Here is a 26,218-nt window from a genome sequence, read left to right as displayed (position 1 = left end):
ACGGCCACCCATCCTCTCCGCTTCGTGCAGCTATGGACTATCAGTATCTCACAAGCCGGATCGAATCCTTCTCCCCGTCGAAGCAGAAGCGCCCCAAAGCGTCCTCCAGCAAGCAATCGTTGAAGTGGCCTCACCCCTCATCATTCAAAGCCACCCCAGACAGCCTCGCGGAAGCCGGCTTCTATTACAACCCCGGCTCAGACTCCCCTGACTGCGCAACATGCTATATGTGCAACAAATCAATAGACGGATGGGAGCCTGAGGATGATCCGTTCGCAATACACTACGAGAAGTGCCAGGAGACCTGCGCCTGGGCAGTAGTACGGTGTCAGAGTGCGATGGGCGAGAAGAGGTACGCATGTCATTCTCTTCTTATGATCATCTGTGGTGCAAACACTGTCTCTAGCTACAGATTTACGGATCCGGCGCGTCACCCAGCCAGTAAGACCATGGAAAAGGCGCGTTTGGAGACATTCTCCAAGTCCAAGTGGCCGCACGACGCCGTCAAGGGCCACGGGGCCAATTCTAAGGCCGTAAGTTCCTCCTGCACCCCATTATTAAGCGTCGATGTTCATACCGTCTGCAGTTAGCGAAAGCGGGCTTTGTATGCAGCTCTGACAGTCCGGGTGACGATACCGCCATCTGCTTGTACTGCAACCTATCGTTGGGTGGCTGGGATGAGGATGATGATCCATAGTACGTGCAATATATATATGAAATCTCCACATCGGCTCATATGGCCACAGCGAGGAACACGTGAAGCGGAAGCTCAAGAAATGCTCGTTCCTCAAGGCAGCGACGGAGGAGTCCCTTCTCGGTCAGTCCACAGCGAAGAGGCCAGCATCCAAGACGGCCCCAAAACCGTTATCTCGCTCCGTGTCACAAAATCTTCGCAACGCTCCTCCACCCCCGCCACCAGAAGAACTCTCCGAGGACGAGCTTATATCATCAGAGCTCTCTCCGCCTCCTAAGACGTCAAGTTCTCGCGCAAGAGGAAGTTCCGCACGGGCTTCTTCAGCACCGGTCAAGACCCCCGCGTCACGTCGATCGACGAGAGGTACGACAAAAACTCCAGCGAGCCGGACTGTCAGCTCCGAGGTCGAAGATGACGACGCCGGTGCAAGTGAAAGTGATGCAGGCAAGCGGTCGAGCAAAGGCAAGAGGAAAACCGGTGGTCGATCAAAATCGAGGAGTCGTGTCTCAGCGATTGCGGAAGAGGCCGACGAGGAAGTAGTGAAACCCCGCGTGGACGAAGATGTGGAGATGGAGGTGGACGGGCTTGAAGCCGAGCCGCAGGAGAAGAAGAAGCGGGGAAAGCCTGTGAAACCCGCTGCGACAAAGCCTGCCAGCAAGGCTCGGATGAAGAAGGCACAGATGCAGGAGGAAGAGGTTGACGTCGTCGAGGACAGCGATGTCGAGCCAGTTCCTCCTCCTGCAAAGAAGTCCCGCAGCAGAAGCCGTTCGAAAGTCGTTCAAGATCCGGAGGTTGAAAGCATCGCTGCCCCTGCACCCAAGAGCTCGCATACACGAACCAAGTCTACGTCGAAAGCTAAGGCAAAGCCGAAGCCAGACGAAATAGAAGAAATAGCGCCTCCTCCCGCAGCCACCTCGAAGAAGAATGGCAAGCAGCCCGCAAACACGGCACCCAGCGATGACGACGTGGTGTCTGCACCTCCACGGAAGCTCAAGGGGAAAGCTCTGCCTCGCACCAAAGCCAAACCGGTTGAGGGATCCGATGAAGAAGTGAGGGAGGAGCGGCCACGTCAGCGACCTCAGGGCGCCCAAAGTACCACATCTCAGCAACGGCAACCCTCCGCGGAACGGAAGTCGTCTCTGTCCGAGGATGCAGGTTACGCGACCGCTGAGCCCGCGCCAGAGCCAGATCAAATGGACGTGGACGACAACTCAAGACCCCCCGCTCCCCTACCCAAGTCGAAAGCGAAGGCTTCGGCTCGGCCCACGTCAGGTGGGGTCGTTGAGAAGAGTACCGCAGCGAAACGGCCTCCGTCGGCCGCGAACGGGGAATCCTCCAGGGCTTCGACCTCGCGTCCTCCGAGCAAGGTCAGCAAGAATTCGCTCCAGGTGGTTGAAATCGAGACAGAGGGTGAAGACGCTAGCGAGAACGAAGTGCGCCCCAAAAGTCGCTCTAAAGGCAAGGCACCTGAAACAGCGACCGGCAAGACTGACAAGGTGACTCATAAGCCTGCGGAGAAGACGACAATCTCCGTGCCGAAGATACCTCCTCCAGAGCAGGAAGACGAGCCTATGGAGGACGTCGCCGCTCCCAGCCCACCGCGCCCAGACAAGACACAGCAATGCACGCGATTCGGGAGCCAGCGCCGCGCCCGGCACGCCCGTCTCCGCCGTCCATCGCTCCGCGCATCCCTCACCAGTCCGCCCGGACGACGATGAAGACGACGTTTTTATGGACGCTCGCGAAACGATGGCCTCTACGGCTTCCGCCAAGGCTCCTTACCACCCTTTCCTTGCCGAGTTCCCCGCGGAGGAGCTCTCTCATCTGACGGAAGAAGAGGCCAACATGACCATTGAGCAGTACATCCGGCATGAAATGGAACGCCAGTACGTTCAGCTGAAGACTGACGGGGAGAGGCGGATCGAAGAGTTCAAACGGAAGGCCGTGGAAACGCGAAAGGTGATCGAGGCGTCTTAGCATGCCTGGACTTTGGTGCGTCTCGTTCACCCTCAGCTCTAATTTGAAGCGCTGACGCTTCGCTTTGCAGTTTTGTAGCCATAAGTTAACCGTTACTCGCAACTCTGACAGTCATCCACGCTTTGCATCACTTAGATTAGTTACTGCTCAATGCATGCCCATGCCCATTGCACGTCCCGAAGTGTATTCTTCCATGCCATGGTCTCTAGTGAGCAAAGGAGAGCGCACAAACACTTGTGGCCAACGTACACCCCACGTCACGAATGAGATGGAGGGCGTTCGAAATCGAGCAGGGACTTGGCGTCGGAATCACAAGTGCCCGTCCACATCCGTTGAACTGATGAGACTAGGTTCTGAGCAGATCCCGCCACACATACGCGCCGCGCGCATATAACGAGTAATTGCACGGACTTGACTTGACCGGACGCCGCATTCGTTACTGGCATGAATGAGGGCGGTCATCCACAAGTTGATAAAAAAGTGTGTAAAAACTCGAGGGAAGAAAGACAAACAATTGTGGGACGCAGCGCTCTGAGCAGCATATCACGGGAAGACACCGACTGGCGGTCCGTTGCGGAAAATGCAACACAGGAAGACAAAGGGACGCAGATGTTCATGCTAACCGCAGCATCATATCGAACTGTCGTAAAATATACATTTGACCTGGCGCCTCCTGCCCATTCTGCGTACTGTGATTCCAAGGACGTAGTCCTACAGAGATACGAATGCTGAAATAGTTGGTTGAAGTTGTAGTTATGACCCGCTACATTTTGAAGAAGCGCCCGAGAACCATCGAGAAAACAACACATTGCACCAAAGCCCCACTCTAATCTATCAAAAACCGGTCCATAAACCGCCTCAACAGCCCCGGGGACGGAGGGCCACCCGGCGCCATCAGCGGGTGCGGCTTCTTCGGTGGCGACGCAAACCGCCCGCCGCCCCCGCCGCTCCAAAACCGCCCGAACGGCGGGCTCCCGTACGGCGAGCCCGACGGCGACGACGGCGCGTGCGACTCGCCGTCCGAGACCTCCACGTTCAGGTTCAGCGCGCGCAGCTCCGGCGTGTTCGGCCCCGCCGACTCGAGCGTCGACGACTTGCCCGTGCTACCCCGCCGCCGCGGCCCGCCCGCGACCCGCCGCGCGCGCGACCGCTGTCCCCGTGCACCGCGGCCGCGGCCCCGCGGCGGCGCAGCCCTTCCCCCGGCCGAGAGCGTGGCCCGCGCGACCGCGGCCGTTCGCTCGAGGGCTCGCTGCCGCTGCCGCTGTCGGGAGGCCCATCGCGGACGCGGACGCGGGTGTGGGTGCGGGCGTGCGCCGGCTCGTCGTCGTCATCGTCGGCGGCGGCGGCAGCGGCGGCTCCGGAGGAGGTTCCAAGGGGTTCGGGGAGGGGTGCCCAGGGGGTGTAGTACACCTGGAGGCGGCTCCCGCCGAAGTAAGTCACCGCGCTCGCGCGGAGGTACTCGCCCCCACGGGCGATATCGGCGGGGCGCATGAAGAAGGAGTCGATGGAGAGCACCGCGGCGCGGACGCGCGCGAGGGAGATGCGGGGGGCGGCGCGGGCGCAGCCGCGCTCGGGGGCGAAGATCTGCTGGAGGAGCGTGTTGGCGCGGAGGGAGATCGGGAGCATCTCGTGCAGGAAGTTCGGGTTCCGGGCGTACGCGTCGTAGCACGGGTCCGTGGCGGTCGCGACGTTCCACGGGTTGTGACCCGAGATCATCGAGGTGAGGATCACACCGAGGGCCCATATGTCGTTTGCGCGCGTGTTGTACGCGGGGCGGCGAGCGTCGGCCCCTATACATTCTGGAACAGGGGCGGCAGCGCGGGGGAGTGGTGCATGAGCACGGAAAGTGGGCGCGGAAGGGACGGGGCGTACCTGGGCTCATGTACAGCGAACTACCGGCACCGAAGGTCGTGGAGTAGAGATTGGTCGTCGCAAGGCCAAGTCCGTTAACCATAGCCGAGTGCCGTCCTCGCTGACGAGGAAGTTTTCGGGTTTGATGTCTCTGTGGTAGATCCCAGCCGCGTGGCATGCTTCGAGCGCGTCGATGATCTGGAGGAACATCCGCCGTATGAACTCGTCGTCTCCCCGATAGTCTCTCCGCTTCGAGAGGAAGGTGAAAAAGTCTCCGCCCCGGCAGTAATCCATGACCAGGAAGATGTAGTCCTTCTCCTCGATGACGCGGTGGAGAGTAACCACGTTTGGGTGGTAGGATAGCCGCTGATGGAACTGGATCTCTTGCCGCTGCAGGGCATGTCGTCGAGTGCCCTTCCCCGCGCGGATGATGCATTTGACCGCGTACTCGACGGGGAGGGCATTTGACGGTACTGTGGTGTCTCGCGCGAGGAAGATAACGCCGTTGGAGCCGGAGCCGAGAGTAGCGGTGAATCTGAGCCGACCGCGGTTTATTGTGTGGCCAACAAGGTCAGGGATGTAGCTGCTGTGGGGCATGGTGTAGGGCGAAGAGGCGCGCTTGGCGGCCTGGCTGGAAAACACAGGGCGGAGGGCGGAGGGAGCGTCGATGGCGGGGATGGAGAGGTGGAAGGCGGGAATCAGGAACGGGGTGATTCCTCCGAGAGAGCATAGCAGCGGCATGGGTACTTGGGGTACTCGAATCTACCACAAACGCGATGGGCCGCGCCGGGGGCGGAAGTGGAAGAAAAGGTCGAGATAGGTGCCCTTACATGGGGCGGGTGTCTACGCGTATGCATGTGGGGAGCCACTTGAAGCCCTGTGGATTTGGCGGGTCGATCAAGTAGGGAGGATGCGAGGGTGGACCTAGACCAGATTCGTACGTGGCGGCCGCAGCCTGGCGCTCCTATCCTTCTTGCCGGACGCGATGGGTCGCCGGGATGGGACCGAAGGGTCCATTAGGGCCCCTGAGGTGGTGGCGCCCATGAGTGGACGTATGCAAGCTTGTGTGCTGTTGAGACAAAGGTAGAGCTGTCCTTCCGCCTCTGGCGCCGTGTGGAAAGCGCGTTGACCTAGGCTGGTCAGCAATCTTTTTCAGCGAAAGAGTGGCGGTGCGGAAAGCACAGGCGGAAATGGTCGGGCAGGATTTTAATATTTCCGCGCCGGGGCTGGCGATCGGAGTGAGGGGCGCAAATGACAAGGGTAGGGACCGGAGCGAGAGCAACGGCGTGATATATGACATTCACCAATCTGGGGACCTCTCAGTCATGTGCAAAAATGCCCTCGCTCGAGGAAATGAACCAATTGTGCCGTCTCGTCTGCCCCTCGCTTGGACGGCGATTCGTGCCGAGACCATTCGCAGTATTGATCGTACATTGCGATGACAGAGTCTCCAAGGTCTGGCGTTCCGAATGGATTTGTCGGCGTGGCTTGCAGATCTGGGTAGCTCGGCGAAGAGTACGTGAAAAGTGTCGAATAGCAGGATCGGGTGGGAGTTACAGGGGACGTGACGACGTCGGGATTGCTTGGCCGGTGGGGAGACGAAGAGAGGTCGAGTTGCCGAATGGTTCGTGGACAGAGTCGGGGTGCTTCGAAAGCCTCTTTCCGACGTCGAATGTCATCTCTCAAAAACGCGACTTCCAGGGGAATGGGGAATCCGGTCGGGGGCCGAGGGGATAGTCTCGGAGAGGATCATCTCGAGCCCCTCCATACGCCATCGGATGTCCTTGCGACGCTGAGCAGGAGAAGGGATCGCGTCCATAGCTCGTGAGGCTGAGCAGGCGGATGATGGGGGGAAAGAGTGGTATTGACTGCAGATGAAGAGCAGCGCACTGTGATGGTGAGTCCAGCGTTCAAACCACAGAAGGCGGCGATCCCGACAGACCTTACAGACCACAGCGCAGCAGGCAAAAGCACAGTGAGTCGGGCTCGGCGTGGTCGTTGGGCGGCGATGGTAAAAGATCTCGTTGGTTTTCGCCAGGAGGCGCGGCTGAGGTTTAGAGATGATCGGGGGTCGCGCCATGACGCAGGCGGCGGTGGGATCCGCATGGTGCAACAAGACAGCGAGCTGGAGACATGGCTCGAGGGCGAGGCTATAGAACTACACGCTTTCAGAGAGCAGCGGGCGTTGGGCGGGATAGACGTGGTGTATACAAGCAGGGACGGAAGTTGAGGCGGGCAGCGCGTCGATCCCGGTCAGAAATAGCCGGATGGCGCTTGTGTAAATATGGGACCGAGCAATAAGTACTCGCCATCCCGTCCCTACTCTTCCCCCCACCCGCGCCCGTCATGTTCAGCATCCCCACCCTCGTCTCTCTTTTGCTCCTTGCTGTCCCAAAGGCAACCCTCGCCAGCCCCTGCATCACCTTCGACGCTAGCTTCAACCTCCTCGCCTTCGGGTTCGACGGCAAGGACTACAACGCTGGCACACAGGATACCTGGGCGTCTGGTGAGTGTTCTCGCACATACATCCATCTGCCTCTGCGCACTACTACGTAAAACTATGTGTTTTCGTGGCCCGCTCGTTTCGGACGTGTGTTGCTCTCAGCCGTTGGCGTTGGGGGCTGGGGGCCGTTCCCAGTCTTCGTCGACGGCGGGCTACGTCTGTCGTGATATCGCATCGACCACTTGTGACCGCTTTGCTCTGACCCGGTGTTCCGCACTGTGATCCTCGTCACCGCGTGTTCTGCCCGCATCACGACCGTCACCATGCAAAACCCAACTCTTCCTAATTCACGAATCGTGCTTCGTCTTCTGACACAATTCCAATAGGAACCGCGACCGACATTACCGCTACCGGACGGCCGTAAGTGTTCGGCGTGCACTTGCACTTGTCCGCCCCACTTATTTTTTACAGACCATTCGATGGTACCAACACTACCTGCTACCTCTCCCAATTCTTCAACGCTGTATACGTCATTGATGGTGACAAGGCCAACCCGTCTAACGTTCACATCTACGACGCCGGGTCGAAGTCATGGACAACCCAACAGACAACTGCCGGCACCTTCGACCCCACTTCGTACCATGCCATTCTCGACCACGACACGAATGTCTTCTACGCCGTTTCCAAGAGCGAGCTTTTCTTCCTCGACATGAGCAGCTTGACCGCTGCAAACTCTACCCCTCTCCCTTGGGTTGATGTCGGGGCCACTCCTTACGACAAGAGTTACTCTCCCGTTATGGCCCTGGCGCAGAATCACATCCACTTCCTGGACGTCCCTGGCAACAGCGCTGGTATGGCTGATATCTTTGTCATCCACTGTAAGTACTTGAGTCGACGTTTCGCGAAGTGTACTGACGTATGTTTCGCGAAAGTCTCATTCTTCCAGCCTGAAGCTCAGTCCTACTCGCCCTCCTTCCCTGCCAGCCACGGTCAGACCACCTCGTTTTTCCAGACCACCGGTGTTCAACAAGAGTTTGCATTCATCCCGGACGACTTTTCCAATGTTTGGGTCATCAATGTTGAGACCAACTCCACGAGTACCCTCGCTGCGCCTACAAGCAAGGATACCGGGGCGTCGTACGCCGCGTCGATCACCGCGCTTGTCCAGCTTGACTCTACCGGTGCGGTTTCCTTCATCCCCTACAAGCAAGGTGACGCCACCACGAACTCGGCCCAGACGTGGACCACCGTCAAGGGTCTCGCTGCTCTCTCCCCCGCGAGCTCGAGCTCCTCGGCACCCGGAACTAGCGGATCTAGCGGCACTGGAAAACCGACCGGGTCCGCGTCCCACTCTGCCTCCGTCTCGCAACAGACCACTGGGTCTCCTAGCTCTGCGATGTCCACAACCGTGAGCGTCGGCGTCGTTGCAGGAGCGGTCTTCGCAGCGCTGGCGGCGCTATGAGTCCATGTCAGTCCACGACAGCAGAGCATACTCTGTTACCGTATTGGGGGACGATCTTGCGCATGACGGACATACACGCCCTACCTCTACTACCCACACTTTTGCTGCATACCATTCCGAGCCCTTCTGGTCAGTTACCTCCACCCGGCCACCTTCGCTTTTTACGGGATGTGATATACGACCGAGGACTCTGCCACTCGTTTAGCCACCGTAGTTTGTGGACTCGTCTGACCCGAACTATCTGACCCATCTCGCCCACACTGCGTAATGGATTTCATTGCCTCGCTACCTCCAAGTAGAGACCGTCAAGAGGCTCGTGGCCGTCCACATCCTCAACGCTCCGTAACCATTCCAGTCCTGGAAGGGTCGGCACCGGTGTCGGCACGCTGATGTCGGCGTCGCCTCCGGGCCACTGCGCCTGTGTCGACGTTGTCGACGCTTCAAGCACACGGGCCGCAGTCAGCAAGTAATGTTCCTGCGCACAGCGGCTGTAGAACGGGAGGTGCGGACCTGAGAGTCGTTCGAGCTCGTCCGGCGCGACCCACACCTCGGCACCGCACGTCGCGCAGAGCATGCGCAGGGTCGCGTGTGTACACGACGAGGACGCGCGCCACGGGGCGCACCCCGCGCACCCCGCCATCGCGGCTGGTGCTAGCACAGACATGGGGGTGCTGGCCACGGGAGGCGGCACCGCGACTTCGAGGTCCATCCACGCCGGCGCCGCGCCCGGGTGATCGGTCATGGCCATGTCCTCGTCCTGCTGCAACGTCCACCGGCGCGCGCGCTTCCGCGGTGGCGTGCTCGTGGTCGCGCTTCCGACCGCGATGTCCGCCTCGCTCGACGGAATCGCGGCAGCAGCTGGCAGATGAATCCACGGGCCCGCCGCTTCCGCGCCCGCATCCGTCGCCATCGCGTCCTCATCAACGTGCGGGAAGCCGTCCGGGTGGTAGTAGGACGCGGGGCCTGCCGGCGGCGCGGCGGCGACGGACGCAGGCGTGCCCGGTCCCGAGGACGGCGTGAGCTGCCCAGAGCCCGAGCCCGTGCGCGCGTGGAGGCCCACGGCGGCGCGGGCGAGCCTGCGCGTCCCCGCGAGTGGGCGCGCGGTCGTGCCCGTCATCGGCGAGGGCGACGGGGAGTGCGAGCCCCTCGAGCCGCGGTAGGCCTCTTCGGCCTCGAGCTTCCTGCGGTAGCCGCGGAGGGTGGCCATCGGGAGGTGCGCTCGAGGGAGGTGGCGGCGAGAGGACTGGGTAGCTGCGTACAGCGGCTGAAGGGGTGTTACGAATCGTACGTCGGGAGGCGGTGGCCAGGCGTCGCGTCGCGTGGGTGATCGATGAAAGCGGAGTGCGAGTAGGGTGGGGGCACGCACGTCCGAGGGCTATGCAAACTATGCAGAAGGGTTCGGGTGGGTTGACAGCAGAGCTGGGAGAGAGTGACTGATGAGGCCTGAGGCCCTGAGGTCGTGCGAGGCCGGTAGCGGGGCGCGGAATTGGCATGATCCTGTTTGTTTATGGCTCCTGGGTGAGCGTGTGGACAACGACGTCGAACATGCTTTGTTCGGCGGAGAGACGGTCTCGAGCCAACCAGGCGCGGATCAAGGCGTGGTTGTGGCGAGGCGAGGGTCTATCAATGCCTCGCACGCGCAAATTGTCCCCGGCGTGAGGCTGGGGTGACGGAGGAGTGGCCACAAGCTCGGGGAAAGTGCGCTACAATCAACACAGCAGGAACAAAAGTCAAGCAACTACGTAGGGTGTCTAGCGTCGCGTGTCATAGGACGAAGGTCAGCTCGATGGCTAATGTCTGAGAACATAAACTCTTCTGTCCATTTCCCAACCTACACCTTTATCTGCACTGCTTCCCTTCGCGCCTTCACGACGTGAATTGTCCAAGGGCAAGCACCGCCAAATGCGCTGCACCAAACGCCAGTGTTGCCTCCATACTCTCGAACCACGTATCCACCACCGCAAGCATTAGCGCTGCTCCCGCTAGAATGGGATGGACGCTCGTGCTAGGATGCAGGTGCGGCCCTGTGAGGGAAACGACCTTGGCAACAAGAATAGAGGACTTCAGCGTGCGCCATCCGAGCGCAGGTATTCGTGCACGCCGCTGCCAGCGGTGGATGGCTTGCGCCTGAGCGGCGAGTGCGGGGGGAATGCGCAGGCTGCCGATGCAAGGCAGAGTCCATGCGTAGCCCTTCGGGATGGGCAGGAGCCTGTCCTTCTCGTCCGTCGGAGCTTCCGAATCGCCGTCGTGTTCTTGGATTTCTTCGACATTGGCGGAGCTGGCTTCAAAGCGACTGTCGGCGGAAGGGACGCGCGACGGCGAGCGCGACCGACGGGTCCGGTCGGGGCTGACTCGAAGGCGGTTTGGGTTGAGAGCCGCGCTTGGACGTGCTAGCGCAAGTGTACCCGGAGGGGCCTGCCCATTTCTACGCGGAGGACGGCTCGTCGGGCGAAGCTGGCGACCGTGGTACACATCAGATACGTCGTTCGACTTTTAAACAGCCTGGAACGCACCCCACCCTCTTGGATAACGCTGAGCACGCGGTCTGAAGTAGGTCGTCCGGAAGGTTTGACGTTCAGAAGAGTCTCCAGCAACAGGAGGTAAGCTTTGGGTATTCGTCTGGGCTCGAATGTGTTCATATGCGAAGCGGAAGACTTGAACCCCTTGTATGCGAGGATCTCAGCCTCGAGCTCATCCGAATACTCTTGGCCGTCCTTTGGCCGACTAGGATCATCATTGTCGGAGGTGTGCCGGAAGGGAAGACGGAAGAATAGCAACTTGTGCAAGATCATGCCGAGAGACCACATGTCTGCCTTCGAGTCCACCTGGAGAAGCCGCCCTGTCGAGGGCTCGGGCAGAGACTCAGGTGCAGAATACTCCAAGCTGGGGTGAATCCATCAGACGGAACGAGGCGCAATGAGGATAAGTTACCCACGTTCCGGTATTGCCTGATCGCGTTCGTGCGTTCAACATGTCTTGTGAGTGCCGAAGTCGGACAACATCGCTCGTGGCCTGTGAGGGGGATCAGTGCGCTGAGGAAATGATCATATAAGAAGCGGCTCACACAAGCTTTCCCTCGTCCCAAGTCAACAGAACGTTTCCTGGTTTAAGGTCTAAGTGCAGAATAGATCGTTCATGCTGCAACATTTGTCAGAATCATGCGGCTCATAACGATAGCACTACTCACTAAGAACGCGAGTCCTCCCACAACATCCTTAAATAGTTCATGTATCTCTTCTGCGCTGAGCAGATGCACCGGCTTCAGGTTTACCGTCGACTTGGCTTGCCCGCTATCATTGAGACCCATTTCGTGACGTAATCGTTCCCGTTCTTCAGGAGGGGCTCGCTGTAATGCTCTGAAGGCCCGTATACGGGCATTCCGTGAGTATGGTTGGCTGGCTTCTTGCTCTATCGGAGAAGTCGGCTGGGGACTGGTATATTGTTCAGTGGATCCATCAGCGGTGGTCCTAATGTGAGGAAGGTTCGGGGCACGGCGTCCAAGGCGCGTGTCGATGAGGTCGTCGAGACTTCCGCCCTCAGCCCACTGCATAAGGATGCTTAGGTAGAGTCAGCTGGGACATTTCGTGTAGCCTATACGCAAGTCTCACTGCAAGGTTGGAATCCGTGGTCCAAAGGACGAGAACTGTGACGACTCGAGCCAAGCGTGATGATACGTGACGATGTTTGGATGGTGAAGTTTCTCAAGAAGTCGGACCTGGATTCCACGGTGAGTATCCACATACGACCATCGTTCATTAAGCACGCACCTCTTTGAGTGTGTTCAAGAGGTAAGAATGTGACTGTCCAACAGCAACCTTCTTGACGGCAAACAACCCTGCACATGACCGTTCATTATATGGGAAACCACTAGACTGCACCGGCATCCGTACCCAGAGGGTTCTCATCCAGGACATGCTGCACCGCGAATGGTGGGCAGGGGTATTTGGGAGCATTCTATCGCAACGTACCTGACACAAGTAGACGCTGCCGTTTGCGCCCATGCCGAGCCTACACACCTCCTGGAAGAAGGCCTTAAAGTATCCCTCGGCCATGTTCTCTGCACGGAATGCATTCGGCTGTGGCGACGATCTACGCGAGGAATCTTGCGTGGGACTAGGTGGTCTCGAGGATTCGTTCGCAATCTCGAGGAGCTGGAAGTAGTTGGCTGCCCGGTTACTTGCCCTCTCTATGTCATCCCCCTCGTATTCCGCGTCCAGGTCTTGGTCGTGGGGGTGGAAACCTCGCGAATGCGTGGGAGAAAAAGCACGGTGACAATAGGGACATCGAGCGTTGCGAGCTACGGTCTGCGAGGGAGAGGGGGGCCTGGAGTGTGTGCGGATAGAGAGCGCATGAGAGGTGGCTTGTAGAGGACAACTTGGTTAGAGACATGGAGGATGGGCTGCCATTCGTGATCGACGGGGGCGAGAGCTAGGGGGTTGTTTGAGGGGGACGGGGGTCCGCTGTCGTCAAACATGGATACGAGAGGCTAGGTTGTGGAGCCGGCCGACATTATGGTCGAGCGCAGAGGGCGCTGAGCGTTGCAGACGACATCGACGTGCTCATACATAGACGCGCTTATGTATGTACGCACGTGAGGAGGTCCAGGTCGACGTCGCGCGTCAGGTCGCGTCCCTGGTCCTAGCCTGTCTTCCGAGTGACCGAGGTCTCCTTCCTTCTCCTTTACCTTTGCACTTATCGCGTCGAAAAGCCCGTCGACCCCCCGCTCCCGTCAGTCTTCGCGCTGTTTCCCAAAATATCCCCTGCTCTCAATTCGACCTGGCGATGTCTTAGACTTGCTCGGGCTGCGTACTGTTCCCTCCCCTCCATCTACCGGTCAACAACATCTTGTCGCGGATTCACAACTGCATCCTCCGACAATACAGCCAAGATGTCGACTTGGGGCGTTTCCACACTGGCTGTAGCGACATCCGACACTGACCCCTCCCTCGTCCTCACTTTCGACACGGCAAAGTACATTTTCAACCTCGGTGAAGGGTCGGGACGCGTCTACATCCACTCTCCCAATGCCCTACGTAACTTGAAGGCGTTCTTTGTGACCGGGGTTGCAACACGGCATTGCGCCGGGATGCCAGGTATGTTCATGTTTACACGCATCTCTGGCGTGCTATGTACGTGCATCGAGAAATCAATGTCAGCTCATCAACCGTCTTCCCAGGCATGATGATGTTCTGTGCGGATGGTAATGTGTCCCACCTGTCTTTGGTTGGCCCACATGGATTGGCCCACCGTCTTGCGTCTATGCGTCACTATCTGCACCGGTATGTACACACTTCCTCCCTTTTGTATTCTTACCCAACGACTCCAGGTCATCTATCTCTGTAGACGTCGCGGAAGCTTCTTATAAGTCGATTCAAGCCACGGACACCCCCTCTCCAGTATTCAAGGACGAGAATATCACAGTTTACTCCATCCCCCTTGCTCCGTCGACTGAAACTCCGTGTTCTGTCGAGGTGGCAGAACGACCGCTCAAGCGCAAGCGGTCCCCTTCTCCACCCGCTTCGTCCAAACGGGGCCGTCTACAACAACGCGCATCCTCCCCGTCCTTCATACCTTCTGTTCTGGCCGATGCAGACGCAGACGAATGGCGACAGATCATGATACAGGAGATGTTCCCGTTCCAGCAGCCAGAGCCGTCTCAAGATCCATCGACCTCCAGGAAAGCGAAGAAGGCCGCTCGCGACGCCGCTGTAGAACGGGCAGCGAAGGAGCGAGCCAAACGCCTCCCAGTCAGGGCGAAGTTGCAGCGCCTGCCGCCCTTCTCGCCTGGGGAAGATTCAGGCTCCCCTCTTCCTACCATGGCGTACGTCGTCGTCGGCCCCAGTGTCAGGGGTAAGTTCGACGCCCAAAAGGCCAAAGAACTCCAGATCCCCAACGGCCCCCTACGACGTGAGCTCACCACTGGGAAGTCTGTGACGTTCGAAGTAGACGATGGTGACGGTGGCAAGATTCAGCGCACGGTTCATCCGGAAGAGGTTATGGGGGCGACGGAGATGCCGAGAGTCAGTGTCTCAATTTCAGTGTTTGTGGAGGAGATTTATTGATCTTACCCCAAAGACTGTCCTGATCCTCGACGTTCCTACTCCGGCGCACATCCCGGCGTTGATGACAGCGTTTACGGATTCACCGTTCTACGCCAAGTTCCGCACGAAAGACCCCAAGGTCGTTGCCGAGTGGCCTGTGCCCGCTGTCTATCACTTGTGCGGTGAAGACGTACTAGAACATGACCTGTACAAAGACTTCATGAATGGTTTTGGGGATGAGACTCAGGTCGGTGTTCTCGGATCGATCTCTTGCTGAGTCATTGACTTCGTACACTCCCTTCAGCATGTTATCTCGTCTCGAGCTCACACTGCGGACATGATCAACTTCGACCGATCGGCGCTTTGTCTGGCGAGGCTAAACAAACTCGATGAAAACATGTTCCCTATCCCACGTTACTCGCTGGAAGCTGCAAGAGAGCTCTCATGTAAGTTGCTTGATGTTGATATAGCTAGTGGAGTTATTAACAAGGGCATACAATAGCTGTTCCGGGGCTGCCTGCCAACATCCTGCCATTAGAAGTCAACTTACATGTTCAAATCCGTCCGACGAAGCCTCCAGCACGAGACCAATCCAAGAACATCTTCAACCATTTGGCGATATCTGGCGACCCTGTGGAGATTTCGGAAAGGACCCGGAAAACGTTCGGCCTCGCCCAAGAGTTTGTTCAATCGCGGAGACGACCCGATGCAACGCCCTCCCGGCTCCCCGGTGGTGACGTTGTAGTCACAACGTTGGGTACGGGAAGCGCGGTCCCCACGCACCTTCGCAGTCGTAGGTCGCATTCTCACTTCTATGCAGGTACATTTTTGACCTGAAATGCAACAGTATCCGCATTGCTGGTCCAGACCCCGGAAAATGGCAGTATACTCCTGGACTGCGGTGAAGGGACGTGGGGACAAATTGCACGAGCCTTTGGCGAAGATCCCGCCCGAAAATCTGGAGCATGGGCCGTTCTGCGCGACCTGCAGTGCGTCTTCCTCAGCCACATGCACGGGGACCATCATATGGGTATTGCCAAGCTGCTCAGCTTCCGAGCGCAGGTATGCGTCGTCCTTCCTTCACCCCCAGTTGTTATACTATTCTGACATGAAATGACGGCGGTACAGATGGATCCTCCTCCCTCAGGTCCTCTCTATGTGGTCGGACTGCGGCAACACTTCCTATACCTCTTGGAGCAGGCTGAACTCGAGGATCTTGGTCTCAGTGGTCCCAACGGCGTTGTCCTGGTTCTTGCAGATGCGCTCACGCCTGCTACACCTACGCGTACGGAGCCCAAGGATTTGAGGAAGACTTCATGAATATCAGCATGTATGTAGCTGTGATGTGGTTCGTCTCGCCCGACTTGGCTCACTTTTTAATCTCTAGCGCTCGCCAACGCGCCGACGAGATGGCTAATGTCCTTGGGCTGGATCGTTTCCAGACTGTTTTTGTCAAACATCGAACACGTTGCTACGGGCTTGTTATGCACCATAAGTCCGGTTGGAGCGTCTGGTAAGTGCCCTCGGGAAAAATCTATGCTGCGCCGCGTTTTGCTGAAGGGTCTCATACACTGTTTCAGCTACTCTTCCGACACCATGCCCAGTGAAGAACTTGTCCGGGCCGGAAAAGATGTCACTTTGCTGATCCACGAGTGCACCATGGGCACAGACGAGGAGGCCATGGCCGCAGCCAAAGCCCACAGCACGTCCAAGCAAGCCCTGGACGTCGGACACCGGTGCGCTCCCTTCACTCTCCCACCATCCCCCCGATTGCTTACCCTCCTTTCTTCGCAGAATGGGCGCGAAGAACATCCTCCTCACCCACTTTTCCGCCCGCTACCCGGCCATGCCACCCTCCTTCGGCCTCCGGCGCTCCCGCTCCCGCTCCCCGTCGCCCGACGTCGACCCGAAGCGCGCGAGGGCGCCCCCCGTAGGGACCGCGCTCGACTTCGCGCGGATCCGGATCGGGGACATGTGGCAGCTCGAGTCGTACGGGGACGCGATCCTCGCCGCGCTCATCGAGTCCAGCGGGGAGGAGGCGGGCGAGATCGACGTCGCCGCGCTACAAGCGGCGGCAATGTGAGCCACCTTCGCGCGCATGCGGGGACCGTGCACGGCGCCGTGTTTGGGTCGTGGTCGTAGAAAGTATTTTACATACACGCGGCGTCGCCGCTGCTAATCGTAATCGCGCATCACTACAAGTCAACAAAATGCCTCTGCACATCTCTCTTTTCGCGCCGAGACCGAACCGACCTGGAAACCCTCCGAGAAGACCCTGATACCCTCCGGGGAAAGGACTGACTTGGCGTCCGGCGGTGCTTGCGCCGTCTACACACACTGGGAGAAATCTGAGAAAGCGACACATGCACTTTTAAGAAATCGTCACGGCGTGCGTCAGAAGAATGTCGGCTTACAGGGGTTTTGGACTTGGCAGGCCGAGCCGGCCGCGCACGTCGTCGAGCCGGTGAACCCTGGAGTGGAGGCGGGAACGTGTCAGCGTTCTTGTCGCACGCGAAACATGACAAGCAAGGGCGAGCGAGGGCCCAAACAAAAAGCAGGTGTGACTCTCTCACCGATACCACCGCACTGGCCGTACTTCGGGACCGTCGTGGAAGAGCTCCTGAGAAAGGGAAAGGCGGTGGGAAAGGGCAGGGGGAAGGAGGGGGAAAGAAGGGGAAAGTCCGGTCAACACAGGACCGTACTCACACCCTGGCACGCGCACCGCCCGGCGCGGCGCGGCGCACTCACTTTAGGTTGACCGTGATGACGCTCACGCTGAACGCGGGCGCGCTGTACGCGAAGCTCTTGCCGGTCGCGATCGTGCTCGTCTTCGGGGTGATCGTGTTCGGCGCGGTCGGCGTGTTGCTCGCGGTCTGGTTGCCGGTGAGGAGCTTGAGCGTGCCGGAGCTCGCGACCGTCGCGAACTGGCTGAGGTCGAACGTCAAGGATTGCGCGGAAGAGCCGGCGTTGGCGACCTTGATGAACGCGTCGCCGGTGCTCGAGTCCTGCGTGATCGACCACTGGAGGCTGTTGCCGTTCGTGGGGAGCGTGCTCGAGAGGTAGACGTCGCCGATGTTGGTCGCGAAGAGCTGCTGAGCGTAGTAGCTCGTCGACTTGATCACGGCGCCGGAGCTGGCCGAACGCGTGAGCGAGGTGAGGCTGGTGGGGTGGACCCACAAATGCAAGCGGTGACGTACTCGTAGGAAATCAGGTCGGGTGTCTGCGTGTGATGGGTCAATGTTGAACCAAGATAGAAGATTGAAGCGGAGACATACCCATTGCGTGGATTCGATGTGCTGCGTGCGTCCGACGGGAGCGTTGCCACACGTGCCAGTCAGCTCCTTTGTTTCGTTTCGTCTAAAAATGCTAGGCGCACCTGGAGAAGCGGCGCGTACGAAGCGGCGAACACGATGTCGCTGTTGCGCTCCAGCCCGGTCATAAACGCAGCCTCACCCGAGGAACCTGCCGTACAACGCGGAACATATGTCAGCAGATCTCAGGGATGGAGTCGTTGCTCCGCGGCCCCTGCCCCGGTTCCCCGAGAAGCCATCGCCGGGTCAACGTGGCCCGGGGAGGGTGCAGTCCGCGGGTGCACAAGGAAAAACGAAGCAGGTTTACGCACTCGCCATGGTCGGGAATGTCAGGCGACCGGTGGACGGGCTGCCGAAGATGTTGCTCGAGTTGGTCGAGATGGCCGCGTACTCGCCCTATGGCACGCAGTCAGCTGGGCCGCACGTTCATCCCGCAATGTGTTCACACGCGCGTACCTCAAAGTAGGTCGTGCCGTCACGCTGCGTCGTGATCGCGTCCGTCAGCTCCGTCAGGGAACCACAGCGCGAGAACAGTACTCACCGCGAAGCTATCGTAAAAGAATGCGTTTTGGAAAAACCACGCTAGAAGCGGCGCGCGTCAGCAATAGAACAGGCGTACGGCCCGAGCCACTTACTTGGCGTCTGGTAGACGTGCACATCATACGACGGCGGCTTCGGTGAAAGGGTCGGGCTGCCCACATCAGTAGTCGCAAGGAATCCTGTTGAGCCACCCAGAGTCAGCAGACATGCAGCAAGCGACGATCGCAGCGAGGACGCACGGATGTTAGGGAACTCCGCGTGGAGCGCGTTGAAGATGGCGGTCCAGCGGTAGGTGTAACTGCGTATGACGGTCAGCGTCCAGAACCAACAACCCGCGCTCGATCAAGGAGGGGCCCCGGTCACGGGCAGATGGAAACGTGAATAGGAAAACCCTGACTGACGTGCTCGATGCAAGGCTGCTGATGAAATCCTAGGCACGAAGAAGAGGATAAGCATCAGTATGAACCTAGGGTCCCTGCGCCGCGGCGTGGCGATAGGATCCGCCGTCCACGGACGCCCGGCACCGATAGATCACGCACTTCGTTTCCAATCTCAACGTAGTTCAGGGTGAACGGCTCGGGGTGTCCGAGCGAAGAGCGGAGTGCGGCTGGAATGCGGGGAAGAGACACGCGCAGTCAGTAGCCGTCAGATGCGTAGAACCTTGAGTTTGCGCAACGAGAGCGGGCCAGAAGCTCACCTGCCGCACTCTTCGACGGGTCACCAACAACAAAGTTGATCTGCAGGAGAACTTATCAGATTCCTCTCGGCATCGCAAGCGTCTGAGTTTGCATACCTGGTCAATGGCCTGCTGGATGTATGGCTGGAGATTGGCCTGAGCGACTGCCGTAGTGTCGAGAGAGTATCCTGAAAGTCCTCAGTCAGCCCCAGTACTTTTCATTCTAGTGACGGTGATCACAGCGGCCCAGACCCGAGCGAAGAGGCACTTGCCTGACCAAACTGCCATGATCGGCTCCATCCCGACGTCCTCAAAGAACTCCAGGTACTCGAGCATACCGAGCCCACTGAGTATCATCGTCAGCGCTTCCTATCCTCGAAGCGACAGGCTCGCGTGACTCACTCGGTGTTGACGTAGCCCCAATCGCCAAGCCGGCCGGGACGTTCGGTCAGTGGCCCAACGGTAGCGTTCCATTGCCACCGCTGCGCGAACGACTGACCCTGCAGTCGCGCGCGGAACCTCAGTTAGCACTTCTATTGCCTGACAAGCGGCTGGGCCGAAGGTGCACCACTGACCTCCTATAGAGAGCACAACGCCAGTCAGTTTTCTCTGTCAAGACGGGCGCGGGAGAAGGCGAAGCGAAGGTGCGCACCAAGTTGTTCCCACCAGGGAAGCGGAAAAAGCGCGGACCCATGTCGGCGAGAGCCTGGATGCGTCGGCGTTAGCGTCCCGCTTCCGAACCGGGCGATCACGAGACCGGAGCTCGTGCGCACCTGGGCGATGTCCATGCGCATCCCGTTCTTGCGGCCCTTGAACGTCGGCGGGAAGAGAGAGAACATGGCGAAGTTGACGGTCTGCCCGGACGCCGCGGCGCCGTCGAGGGACACGAAGAACGTGTTCTGCAGGTCCGACGCGCTCGCGCTCGGCTTGAGGGTGACCGTGACCTCCTTCCAGGTCGTCTGCGAGCCGCTGATGGTGGTCGTTGCGGACGCGAGCGTGCTGCCGGTGCTCGAGCGCAGACCGACGGTGGCCGCGCCCGTGAAAGAGGACGCGGTCGGGAAGCGGAAGAAGAAAGAAGCGGTGTATGTCCACGAGGAGTCGACCTTGATGCCTGCGAAAGGTTAGGCTCATGAGAGCGCTCAAGAGGGAAAAGGGTACACACCGAAGAAGCCAGAGTTCGTGAATCCTACAGCTCCCATCTTCCCAGTGGGGACCTTGAGCTGGAGCGAGTTCGGGAGTGCCTTTGAGACCGGCGTCGAGTCAGCAACGACGGCGATAGTTCCTCCGTTGAGAGACGCCCAGGAGTTGAGAGCTGCAGAGGTGCCCGGGGTAACCTGCTGGAAGGCCCTGTTCTGCAGCACTACACACATCCCACGACCGTCAGTCTGCAGCTTCCGACGCTACACGCCATTGTATGCACTCACTCTCAGCGTAAAGGCCGCCATCGCCGCTCTGTATGCGTGTGTCAGCGCGCCCCTGAGACCCGCGAAAACAGAAGCTTTTCTTACATGCTGTAGAGGGAACGTCCGGGCCGTTAGCAGCGAGTCACGCGCACTCACGGAAGGGCACTCACGTTAATGTCCTGCGCGCGCATGACGCCATCAGAGGTTCCGAGAGGCGAAGGTCAGATAAAGAAAGCTCAGGCTCCATGCACGTGCGCGCACCTCGAACATCTGACCGACTGCGAGTACGCATGACGCGTGAGCCGGGCAAATGCGAGGAGAGGAATGGGAACTAGCGCACATAGCGTGGGCGAGACGGTGTGCGCGGGCGAGCTGTTGACGGTGATCGTCACGGCGAGCGCGGTGCTCGCCATGGCGAACGCGAGGAGGAGCGTGGACGCGACTCCCGTCTTCATCGTGGCGGCTTTGTAGTGGTCGAAATGAGAGTTCGGGTGTATGAGGCAGCGTCAGCGTCGGTGTCCGTCTCGTCCTGCAGACGCGTCTTCTCCGTGTCTCGCGAACTTGAAGAAGAGAGGCAAGCCAGTCGAACGAGGCGAGTCGTCGACACTCGCCCTGCTCCGCGCTCTGCAGCCTTTATACTCCCTTCCCGCCCCGTCTCGTCCAACAGAACGTCACCAACAGCTTCCCGCACGGCCCGCCCGCGACGCGCACACCACGCGGCGCGTCCCCTGTCCCTGTCCCCGAAGCCCTCGCATGCGGCGCCGTGCGCACCTCCCGACGGTCCGCGCCCATAGCGAGCCCGCGCGCATCCACGCCTCGCCGTCCCGTGACGACGGAGGGCCGCCGGCTGCCCCGCGCGGGGTACTTGTGACCCTGCGCATGGTGCTCCAAGGGGCAGAAGCGGGCTCGCAGAAGAGCAGGCCCGGGGGAGCGCGTCAGGTGCGGGCGGCGGTGATGTACGAAGTGCAACCGGGGCGGGTTGCTGCCGTCACCAGGCGGAATGCGTTGAGCCGGGCCCAATTGCCTGCAGTGCCAGCGCACTGCGGTTCTTGCGCATGCAGTTCCCAGAGGGAGGAGACGTTTGTGTCCAGCGAACACAGAGGAAAAGCGGGAAACGAGAGCAGTAGTCTTGGGAGGTTTCTCCGACGTTGAGCATGATCGTTTAGAAAGAGGCAACATGCACTGCCGCTGGAGACAAAAATGGCGGTGGTCAGGTCGCATGAGGTGGATCATCAAGCCGGCGTGGAATGCGTACCGCAGTCGACGCGCGCGTTGTCGTCTCCGCGCGATCGGCGACCTGCGTCCCGGGCTTGCGTTGTCGTCTTCCCTTGTGTTTTTGAGTCATAAAACACGAGCAAAGGGCGACACCTGAGATTTTTGTGTGTTCTGGAATATCAGAAGCGCATATATCGGCGGAGTCGAGAGTGACGACTCACGCTAAGGCTGAGGCGCCTGTACCAGCTGATCTCGGCCGCCTTCCCGGACCAATGCCACCGCCGGACTCCGACAGTACGTACTTGTTCCGTGCAAGTATTGTCCCCAGCGGCTCTGTGTCCTTCTGTACGGCCCCGTGTGGGTAGTGGCCACTGGCAGGGTGCGGTACAAAGCGGCTCGGGACGAGACCAGTGTTCCTCAAGTACTGCGGACAAATATCCTGCTATCGCCCACAGGCTCGCACGCCGGGGCCACCATTTTTCTGGGAGCTTTTCTGGGAGCTGTTTATAAGGTTTAAAATCCACGTGCAGCCAGAAAAAGTATTTCTATGGGTTTCTACGGGCGAGAGAAAACCTTACTTGTCTTTCTCTCGGCTTTAATGTGGCACTAGAAAGATGGTCGCCCCGGCGTGTCGTACTCCTGAACGTGCGCTTAGCTTACCTCAGCGACTTTTCTTCATCCCCGTACTTATGTGTTAGACCTTGCTTGATTCATAGAATACCTGTATGTACCCCACCATAGGGCTCGGCCCTCTGGGCGCTAACCGGGAATAAAACAAACAACCAAATTTCCCTCAGTCAGCTAGAAAGTCCTTCCGCGCACATGCAGGTCATGCTTTGATCTTTCGGGATATATTGCCTCGAGGGCGGGTAAGTACGGTATACAGCGATTCAGCTATACGGGCTACAGTAAGATTAGGGCGTAATAAACAGCAGCATAGCGAGGAAAGCGAAGCGAAAGCTATAAGTAACGGTGGATGCAGGTGGGGCAGGGGGGGGGCGTGGGGTGGGTGCGAACAAATAAAGCGTGGCAGAGCGTGCAGAGGCAAGTCTAGTCGGGAGTCGAGATCGTCAGTTCATCCAATCGTTCAGTCGTTCAATCAATATCAATCATCATCGTCGGCGTCCAGCCGCCTCGCGGGGGCCCCCGGCTCGTCCGCGTCGACGCTGGACCTCAAGTCCCTTCCGTCGTGTGTTTTTTTGGTCATCGCGCGTGGCAGCGATCAGAGAGCGGTCGAGTCGGAGAGCATGCCCTCCGCAAGCTGGTCCTGGTGTTCTTGGGACCAACCCTTCTCCTTGATCTCTTCGACGACCCCTTCCGCGAGTGCGCGCTGGGTCTGTCCTTCCCGGCCGCAGTAGAACACGATCGAGCCGTCGTCCTCGATGAAGCAGCACTCGGTAAACGAGCGGTAGAGCGCGTAGAACGTGTTCTGCGGCTCGGTGAGTACGTGGACGAAACGAGTGGCAGGGAAGGCAGGGGAACGCACTGTTGAGTCATAGTTGTAGTGTTCGCGGAGGACGCCCTTGATCGCTTCCGTCACCGCAGGTTGGTTGTCTGGGCATCGGAGTAGACGGTCAGGGTCCGGGGAGCATGCGCAGCGGCTCCGCGTGGAATCGGGACTCACAGAACGGGATGTGGGAGAAGAAGTGGTGCGCGACGTGGTCGTGCGAGACCTGTAAAAGGCAAGAACCCACGTCAGCCAGCCCAAGGGCAAGGGGAGGTAGGCGGGGACTGACGTTGTGGAAGAAGAAGCGGCCGATCCAGCCAAGCGTTGGCCGGTCGACGGTGGAGGACGCGCCGCGGAGGAAGGACCATTCCTCTTTGCGGAAATGCGGGATCGTGGGGTCGGAGTGGTGGAGGAAGGTGACCATCACTGCGAGAATGAAGTGGTGAGCTGGGCGTGTCAGGGTCACCCTGAAACGCAAAATAAACTTACCGATCCTGCCGGCACGAAGCGAGCGCGAGCACAGTCAACAATTAGTACCATGCGTGGGCGGGTGCTGGGAGACGCTGGGGCTCACCAATGGTTGCAAAGCTGAGGAACGGGAGACGGTGACGGGTGAGCGCAGGCGACGAGCATAATCGGGGAGATGAACGCACCATGTACGGGATGAAGTAATAGGCGACAAATGCCTTCCAGCCGTACGTCCGTGCGAACAGGTAAAGGAGGCTCATCATCGCAATGAGGCCGATGTCGGATATGACGATACCGAAGCCTGCAAATTGGGCTCTGTCAGCACCCGGGCGCATCGTATGGGTGGAGCGGACGCACGCTGCTCCTTCTTCCAGAGGGCGGAGTAGGGTGAGAAGTGATTCGTGCCCTTGGGGTACATCTTCGATCCGAGCTTGTTCACGCTGCGTTCGGGGCGGGATCAGCCCTGCGGCCGAAGCGGATTGTCACAAAGACGCTCACCTGAGATACAACCACCAGCCCCTGTGCGCCAAAGAGGACCCTGATCAGCACACATGCACGCGGCGGGCGTCGATGAAAGGACTGACATCGCCTGCATGACGAACATGCGGACCATGGTGAACAGCGGGGTCTCCTCGAACACCTCGGCGTAGTCCGCGGTCGTCGCGCGCTTCGGGGGCGGGAGGCTGAACTCGCTTCGGAGCGCAGGCACGTAGTTCTCGTCGCGCTCGACGGAGTTGACTGCCTTCTGTTAATCCGCACGTCCGAAACGAAGCGGAAACACGCGCGGAGCGCCAGTCAGCACCGCCTGCTTCATCTCCGGCGGGAGAGAAATGAAACGCACGTGATGGGCGTTGTGGCTCGCCTTCCACGCGAAGAAGGGGGCGAGGACGAACTGCGGGGCGGGGGCGGGCGGGGTCAGCGTCGAGCGGACACGCGCGGGAGCCTCCGCGGCGGCCGCGCGGGCGAGGGGCGGAGGGGCGCACCGTGTCGAGCAGGAAGCCGGGCACGTTGTTCGCCCACCAGGACTTGAAGAGCGTGCCGTGGCCGAGCTGGGGAACCGACACCGTCAGCGCCCGCACGCGTGCGACCCCCATTGAATCAACGCAAACTCACTTCATGGGCTGTCACCGCGCGGAGGGAAGACGTCACGACCGGTCAGTCACGCCCAATCCCACGCCGGACCCGGCGGGCGACTCACCGATGCAGAAGAAAGAGGTGAACGCGATCCCTTGCCACCACCAGTACGCCGTCCAGAGCAAGGCACGGACAACGGCAGGCCGCCACCACCCCGCGCCCGCGGGCACGAGCCCCCATGCGCGGCTGGCGACGAGGGGCTCGATGTACGCGGCGCAGCAGAAGAATGCGGCGACAAAGGCAACGTCACGCGCGATGTACCCCGCGCTCCTCAGCGCGGACTTCTGCAGCAGGTGCTTCGGCACCGCCGCGTGCAGCTCCTTGAGCGTGATTGTCGGGGGCGCGTATGGCCGCGCGAGCCTGCGTGCGTGCGCGTGGGTGAGCGGAAGCGGGAGGGGAGCAACGGAGAAGAAGACCGACCTCTCTTCGTACTCGGGGCCGTTCTTGAACATCGGGGCGAAGAGCGATCTGTGACGCGGATCGGGGAGGGCGAGAGAAGAGGAGAAGTGAGAGGTAGCGGTCGAGGCGAGCGAAGGCGAAGGCAAAATGGGTGATCGCGGGCGGAGCGGGGTGTGGGGTATGCGCCGAAAGTGTGTCCGCGCAGCGAAAAGCAACTATGTACGGGGAGAGGGTGCTCGAGCGAGTGCGAGTGAGCAAAGGTGCTGTCCGTCCTCCCTGTCCACGACCTTAAATACGGCTCGCGCGCGGGGGCTTCTCCCATGTGCCGCACGAGGCAGGACTCCAACCGCGGAGGCGAGCGACCCCAGCAGCAGCTGTCCGAGCTGCACGCCTGGGATAGATCCCAGATTGCGCGTCTGCCCACCATGTTTCTCGATGCCCGATGCCCATCTCTCGAGCGTAACGCCCTGAGACGCGCACGCGCGGGAGCGCGCTCCCGGGAGATCCAATGCACGTCCCGCCCGCTCCGTCCCCGTCTGAGCCTCCCTGAGCCTGCCTACGTGCGCGCGGGCTTCCTTCACGGTGCACGCGTCCTCGCTTGCAGATGCCCGCCCCGACTCCGCTCTCGACTGCCCCCGGCCTGCAACCCAGCGGCGCACGGGCGAATCGCGCACCCTGCGTCTCCGAGTGTTCCCAGGGCCAGAGGCCACCCGTTCCACCGTCCAGTCCGCCCATGCGGGATGGCGAAGGCGCAGAATGTGGTCCTCCGCCGGTCGCGATGCGTCGTCCATGGAGCGGTCGAGGTTTATCAGTCCCTCCACACGCAACCCCGATCGCACCCGGCCGCGGCGGCAAGGGCAATATGGACGTGGGAAACGCGGCATGGAAGGTGGAATACGGGGCCAGAGCGAACGCCTCGGGGCGAATCGCGAAGCATGGGTGGGTTCCAGGGGGAAAGCCTACGCGCGAGCGAGCCTCTCCGCACCTTCTCTGATCCTGAGACGGCGCACGGACGCGCGCAAGGTTCGTGCCTTCGTGGGCGTGCGCCATCGGATCCGCGCCTCGTGTCTGAGACGGCGCGATCGCGCGCGGGGGTTTGTCAGCGAGAGTTTTTGTCGCTGTCGCGAAGAAAATGCGCGCGCGCGCACCTTACGTTG

The 26,218-nt window shown here is 59.9% G+C and overlaps 8 protein-coding genes across 8 annotated transcripts; 3 read left to right on the top strand and 5 right to left on the bottom strand.

Moving 5' to 3' along the window:
- Positions 1-32: 32 nt before the first annotated feature.
- Positions 33-2,671, top strand: BXZ73DRAFT_88456 (uncharacterized protein; the record flags this gene model as incomplete). The annotated part of the gene is made up of 10 exons (XM_048024953.1): positions 33-352; positions 407-533; positions 587-696; positions 747-997; positions 1,019-1,117; positions 1,139-1,174; positions 1,205-1,230; positions 1,264-1,320; positions 1,342-2,274; positions 2,303-2,671. 10 exons carry the CDS (start codon positions 33-35, stop codon positions 2,669-2,671), a joined length of 2,328 nt encoding a protein of 775 aa, XP_047881035.1.
- Positions 2,672-3,497: 826 nt separating this feature from the next.
- Positions 3,498-5,119, bottom strand: BXZ73DRAFT_88455 (kinase-like protein; the record flags this gene model as incomplete). Its single annotated transcript, XM_048024952.1, has 4 exons — positions 3,498-3,764; positions 3,962-4,470; positions 4,544-4,563; positions 4,623-5,119. 4 exons carry the CDS (start codon positions 5,117-5,119, stop codon positions 3,498-3,500), a joined length of 1,293 nt encoding a protein of 430 aa, XP_047881034.1.
- Positions 5,120-6,868: 1,749 nt separating this feature from the next.
- BXZ73DRAFT_42126 (uncharacterized protein) lies at positions 6,869-8,427 on the top strand (the record flags this gene model as incomplete). Its single annotated transcript, XM_048018896.1, has 4 exons — positions 6,869-7,028; positions 7,352-7,385; positions 7,437-7,843; positions 7,898-8,427. 4 exons carry the CDS (start codon positions 6,869-6,871, stop codon positions 8,425-8,427), a joined length of 1,131 nt encoding a protein of 376 aa, XP_047881033.1.
- A 274-nt stretch (positions 8,428-8,701) lies between these two features.
- Positions 8,702-9,634, bottom strand: BXZ73DRAFT_98527 (uncharacterized protein; the record flags this gene model as incomplete). Its single annotated transcript, XM_048027711.1, has 1 exon — positions 8,702-9,634. One exon carries the CDS (start codon positions 9,632-9,634, stop codon positions 8,702-8,704), a length of 933 nt encoding a protein of 310 aa, XP_047881032.1.
- A 659-nt stretch (positions 9,635-10,293) lies between these two features.
- Positions 10,294-12,901, bottom strand: BXZ73DRAFT_88453 (kinase-like protein; the record flags this gene model as incomplete). The annotated part of the gene is made up of 11 exons (XM_048024951.1): positions 10,294-10,881; positions 10,941-11,310; positions 11,363-11,375; positions 11,399-11,439; positions 11,492-11,565; positions 11,615-11,984; positions 12,036-12,142; positions 12,195-12,262; positions 12,318-12,342; positions 12,396-12,731; positions 12,803-12,901. The coding sequence occupies 11 exons, from the start codon at positions 12,899-12,901 to the stop codon at positions 10,294-10,296; spliced, it is 2,091 nt and encodes a 696-aa protein (XP_047881031.1).
- A 414-nt stretch (positions 12,902-13,315) lies between these two features.
- On the top strand, positions 13,316-16,551 carry BXZ73DRAFT_42209 (uncharacterized protein; the record flags this gene model as incomplete). The annotated part of the gene is made up of 11 exons (XM_048018912.1): positions 13,316-13,520; positions 13,604-13,706; positions 13,754-14,447; positions 14,503-14,715; positions 14,773-14,914; positions 14,971-15,261; positions 15,316-15,530; positions 15,597-15,753; positions 15,807-15,981; positions 16,049-16,204; positions 16,263-16,551. The coding sequence occupies 11 exons, from the start codon at positions 13,316-13,318 to the stop codon at positions 16,549-16,551; spliced, it is 2,640 nt and encodes an 879-aa protein (XP_047881030.1).
- Positions 16,552-17,212: 661 nt separating this feature from the next.
- BXZ73DRAFT_42226 (glycoside hydrolase family 51 protein) lies at positions 17,213-20,853 on the bottom strand (the record flags this gene model as incomplete). Its single annotated transcript, XM_048018915.1, has 20 exons — positions 17,213-17,600; positions 17,666-17,688; positions 17,744-17,764; positions 17,845-17,930; positions 18,091-18,175; positions 18,236-18,259; positions 18,321-18,361; positions 18,415-18,498; positions 18,559-18,617; positions 18,721-18,749; positions 18,859-18,926; positions 19,017-19,056; positions 19,113-19,151; positions 19,236-19,341; positions 19,398-19,495; positions 19,648-19,701; positions 19,769-20,106; positions 20,158-20,355; positions 20,420-20,471; positions 20,731-20,853. The coding sequence occupies 20 exons, from the start codon at positions 20,851-20,853 to the stop codon at positions 17,213-17,215; spliced, it is 1,956 nt and encodes a 651-aa protein (XP_047881029.1).
- A 1,982-nt stretch (positions 20,854-22,835) lies between these two features.
- BXZ73DRAFT_88451 (fatty acid desaturase-domain-containing protein) lies at positions 22,836-25,114 on the bottom strand (the record flags this gene model as incomplete). The annotated part of the gene is made up of 14 exons (XM_048024950.1): positions 22,836-23,042; positions 23,100-23,167; positions 23,238-23,286; positions 23,350-23,486; positions 23,550-23,554; positions 23,635-23,648; positions 23,714-23,829; positions 23,886-23,968; positions 24,027-24,047; positions 24,113-24,273; positions 24,370-24,420; positions 24,512-24,636; positions 24,727-25,022; positions 25,083-25,114. The coding sequence occupies 14 exons, from the start codon at positions 25,112-25,114 to the stop codon at positions 22,836-22,838; spliced, it is 1,365 nt and encodes a 454-aa protein (XP_047881028.1).
- Positions 25,115-26,218: the final 1,104 nt, after the last annotated feature.

This window comes from Epithele typhae (genome assembly GCF_022376455.1).
Source record: "Epithele typhae strain CBS 203.58 chromosome Unknown BXZ73scaffold_7, whole genome shotgun sequence".
In the NCBI taxonomy this organism is placed as follows: Eukaryota; Fungi; Basidiomycota; class Agaricomycetes; order Polyporales; family Epitheliaceae; genus Epithele; species Epithele typhae.
Note: the sequence above shows the minus strand (reverse complement) of the source record. Positions and strands in the feature narration are given on the sequence as shown.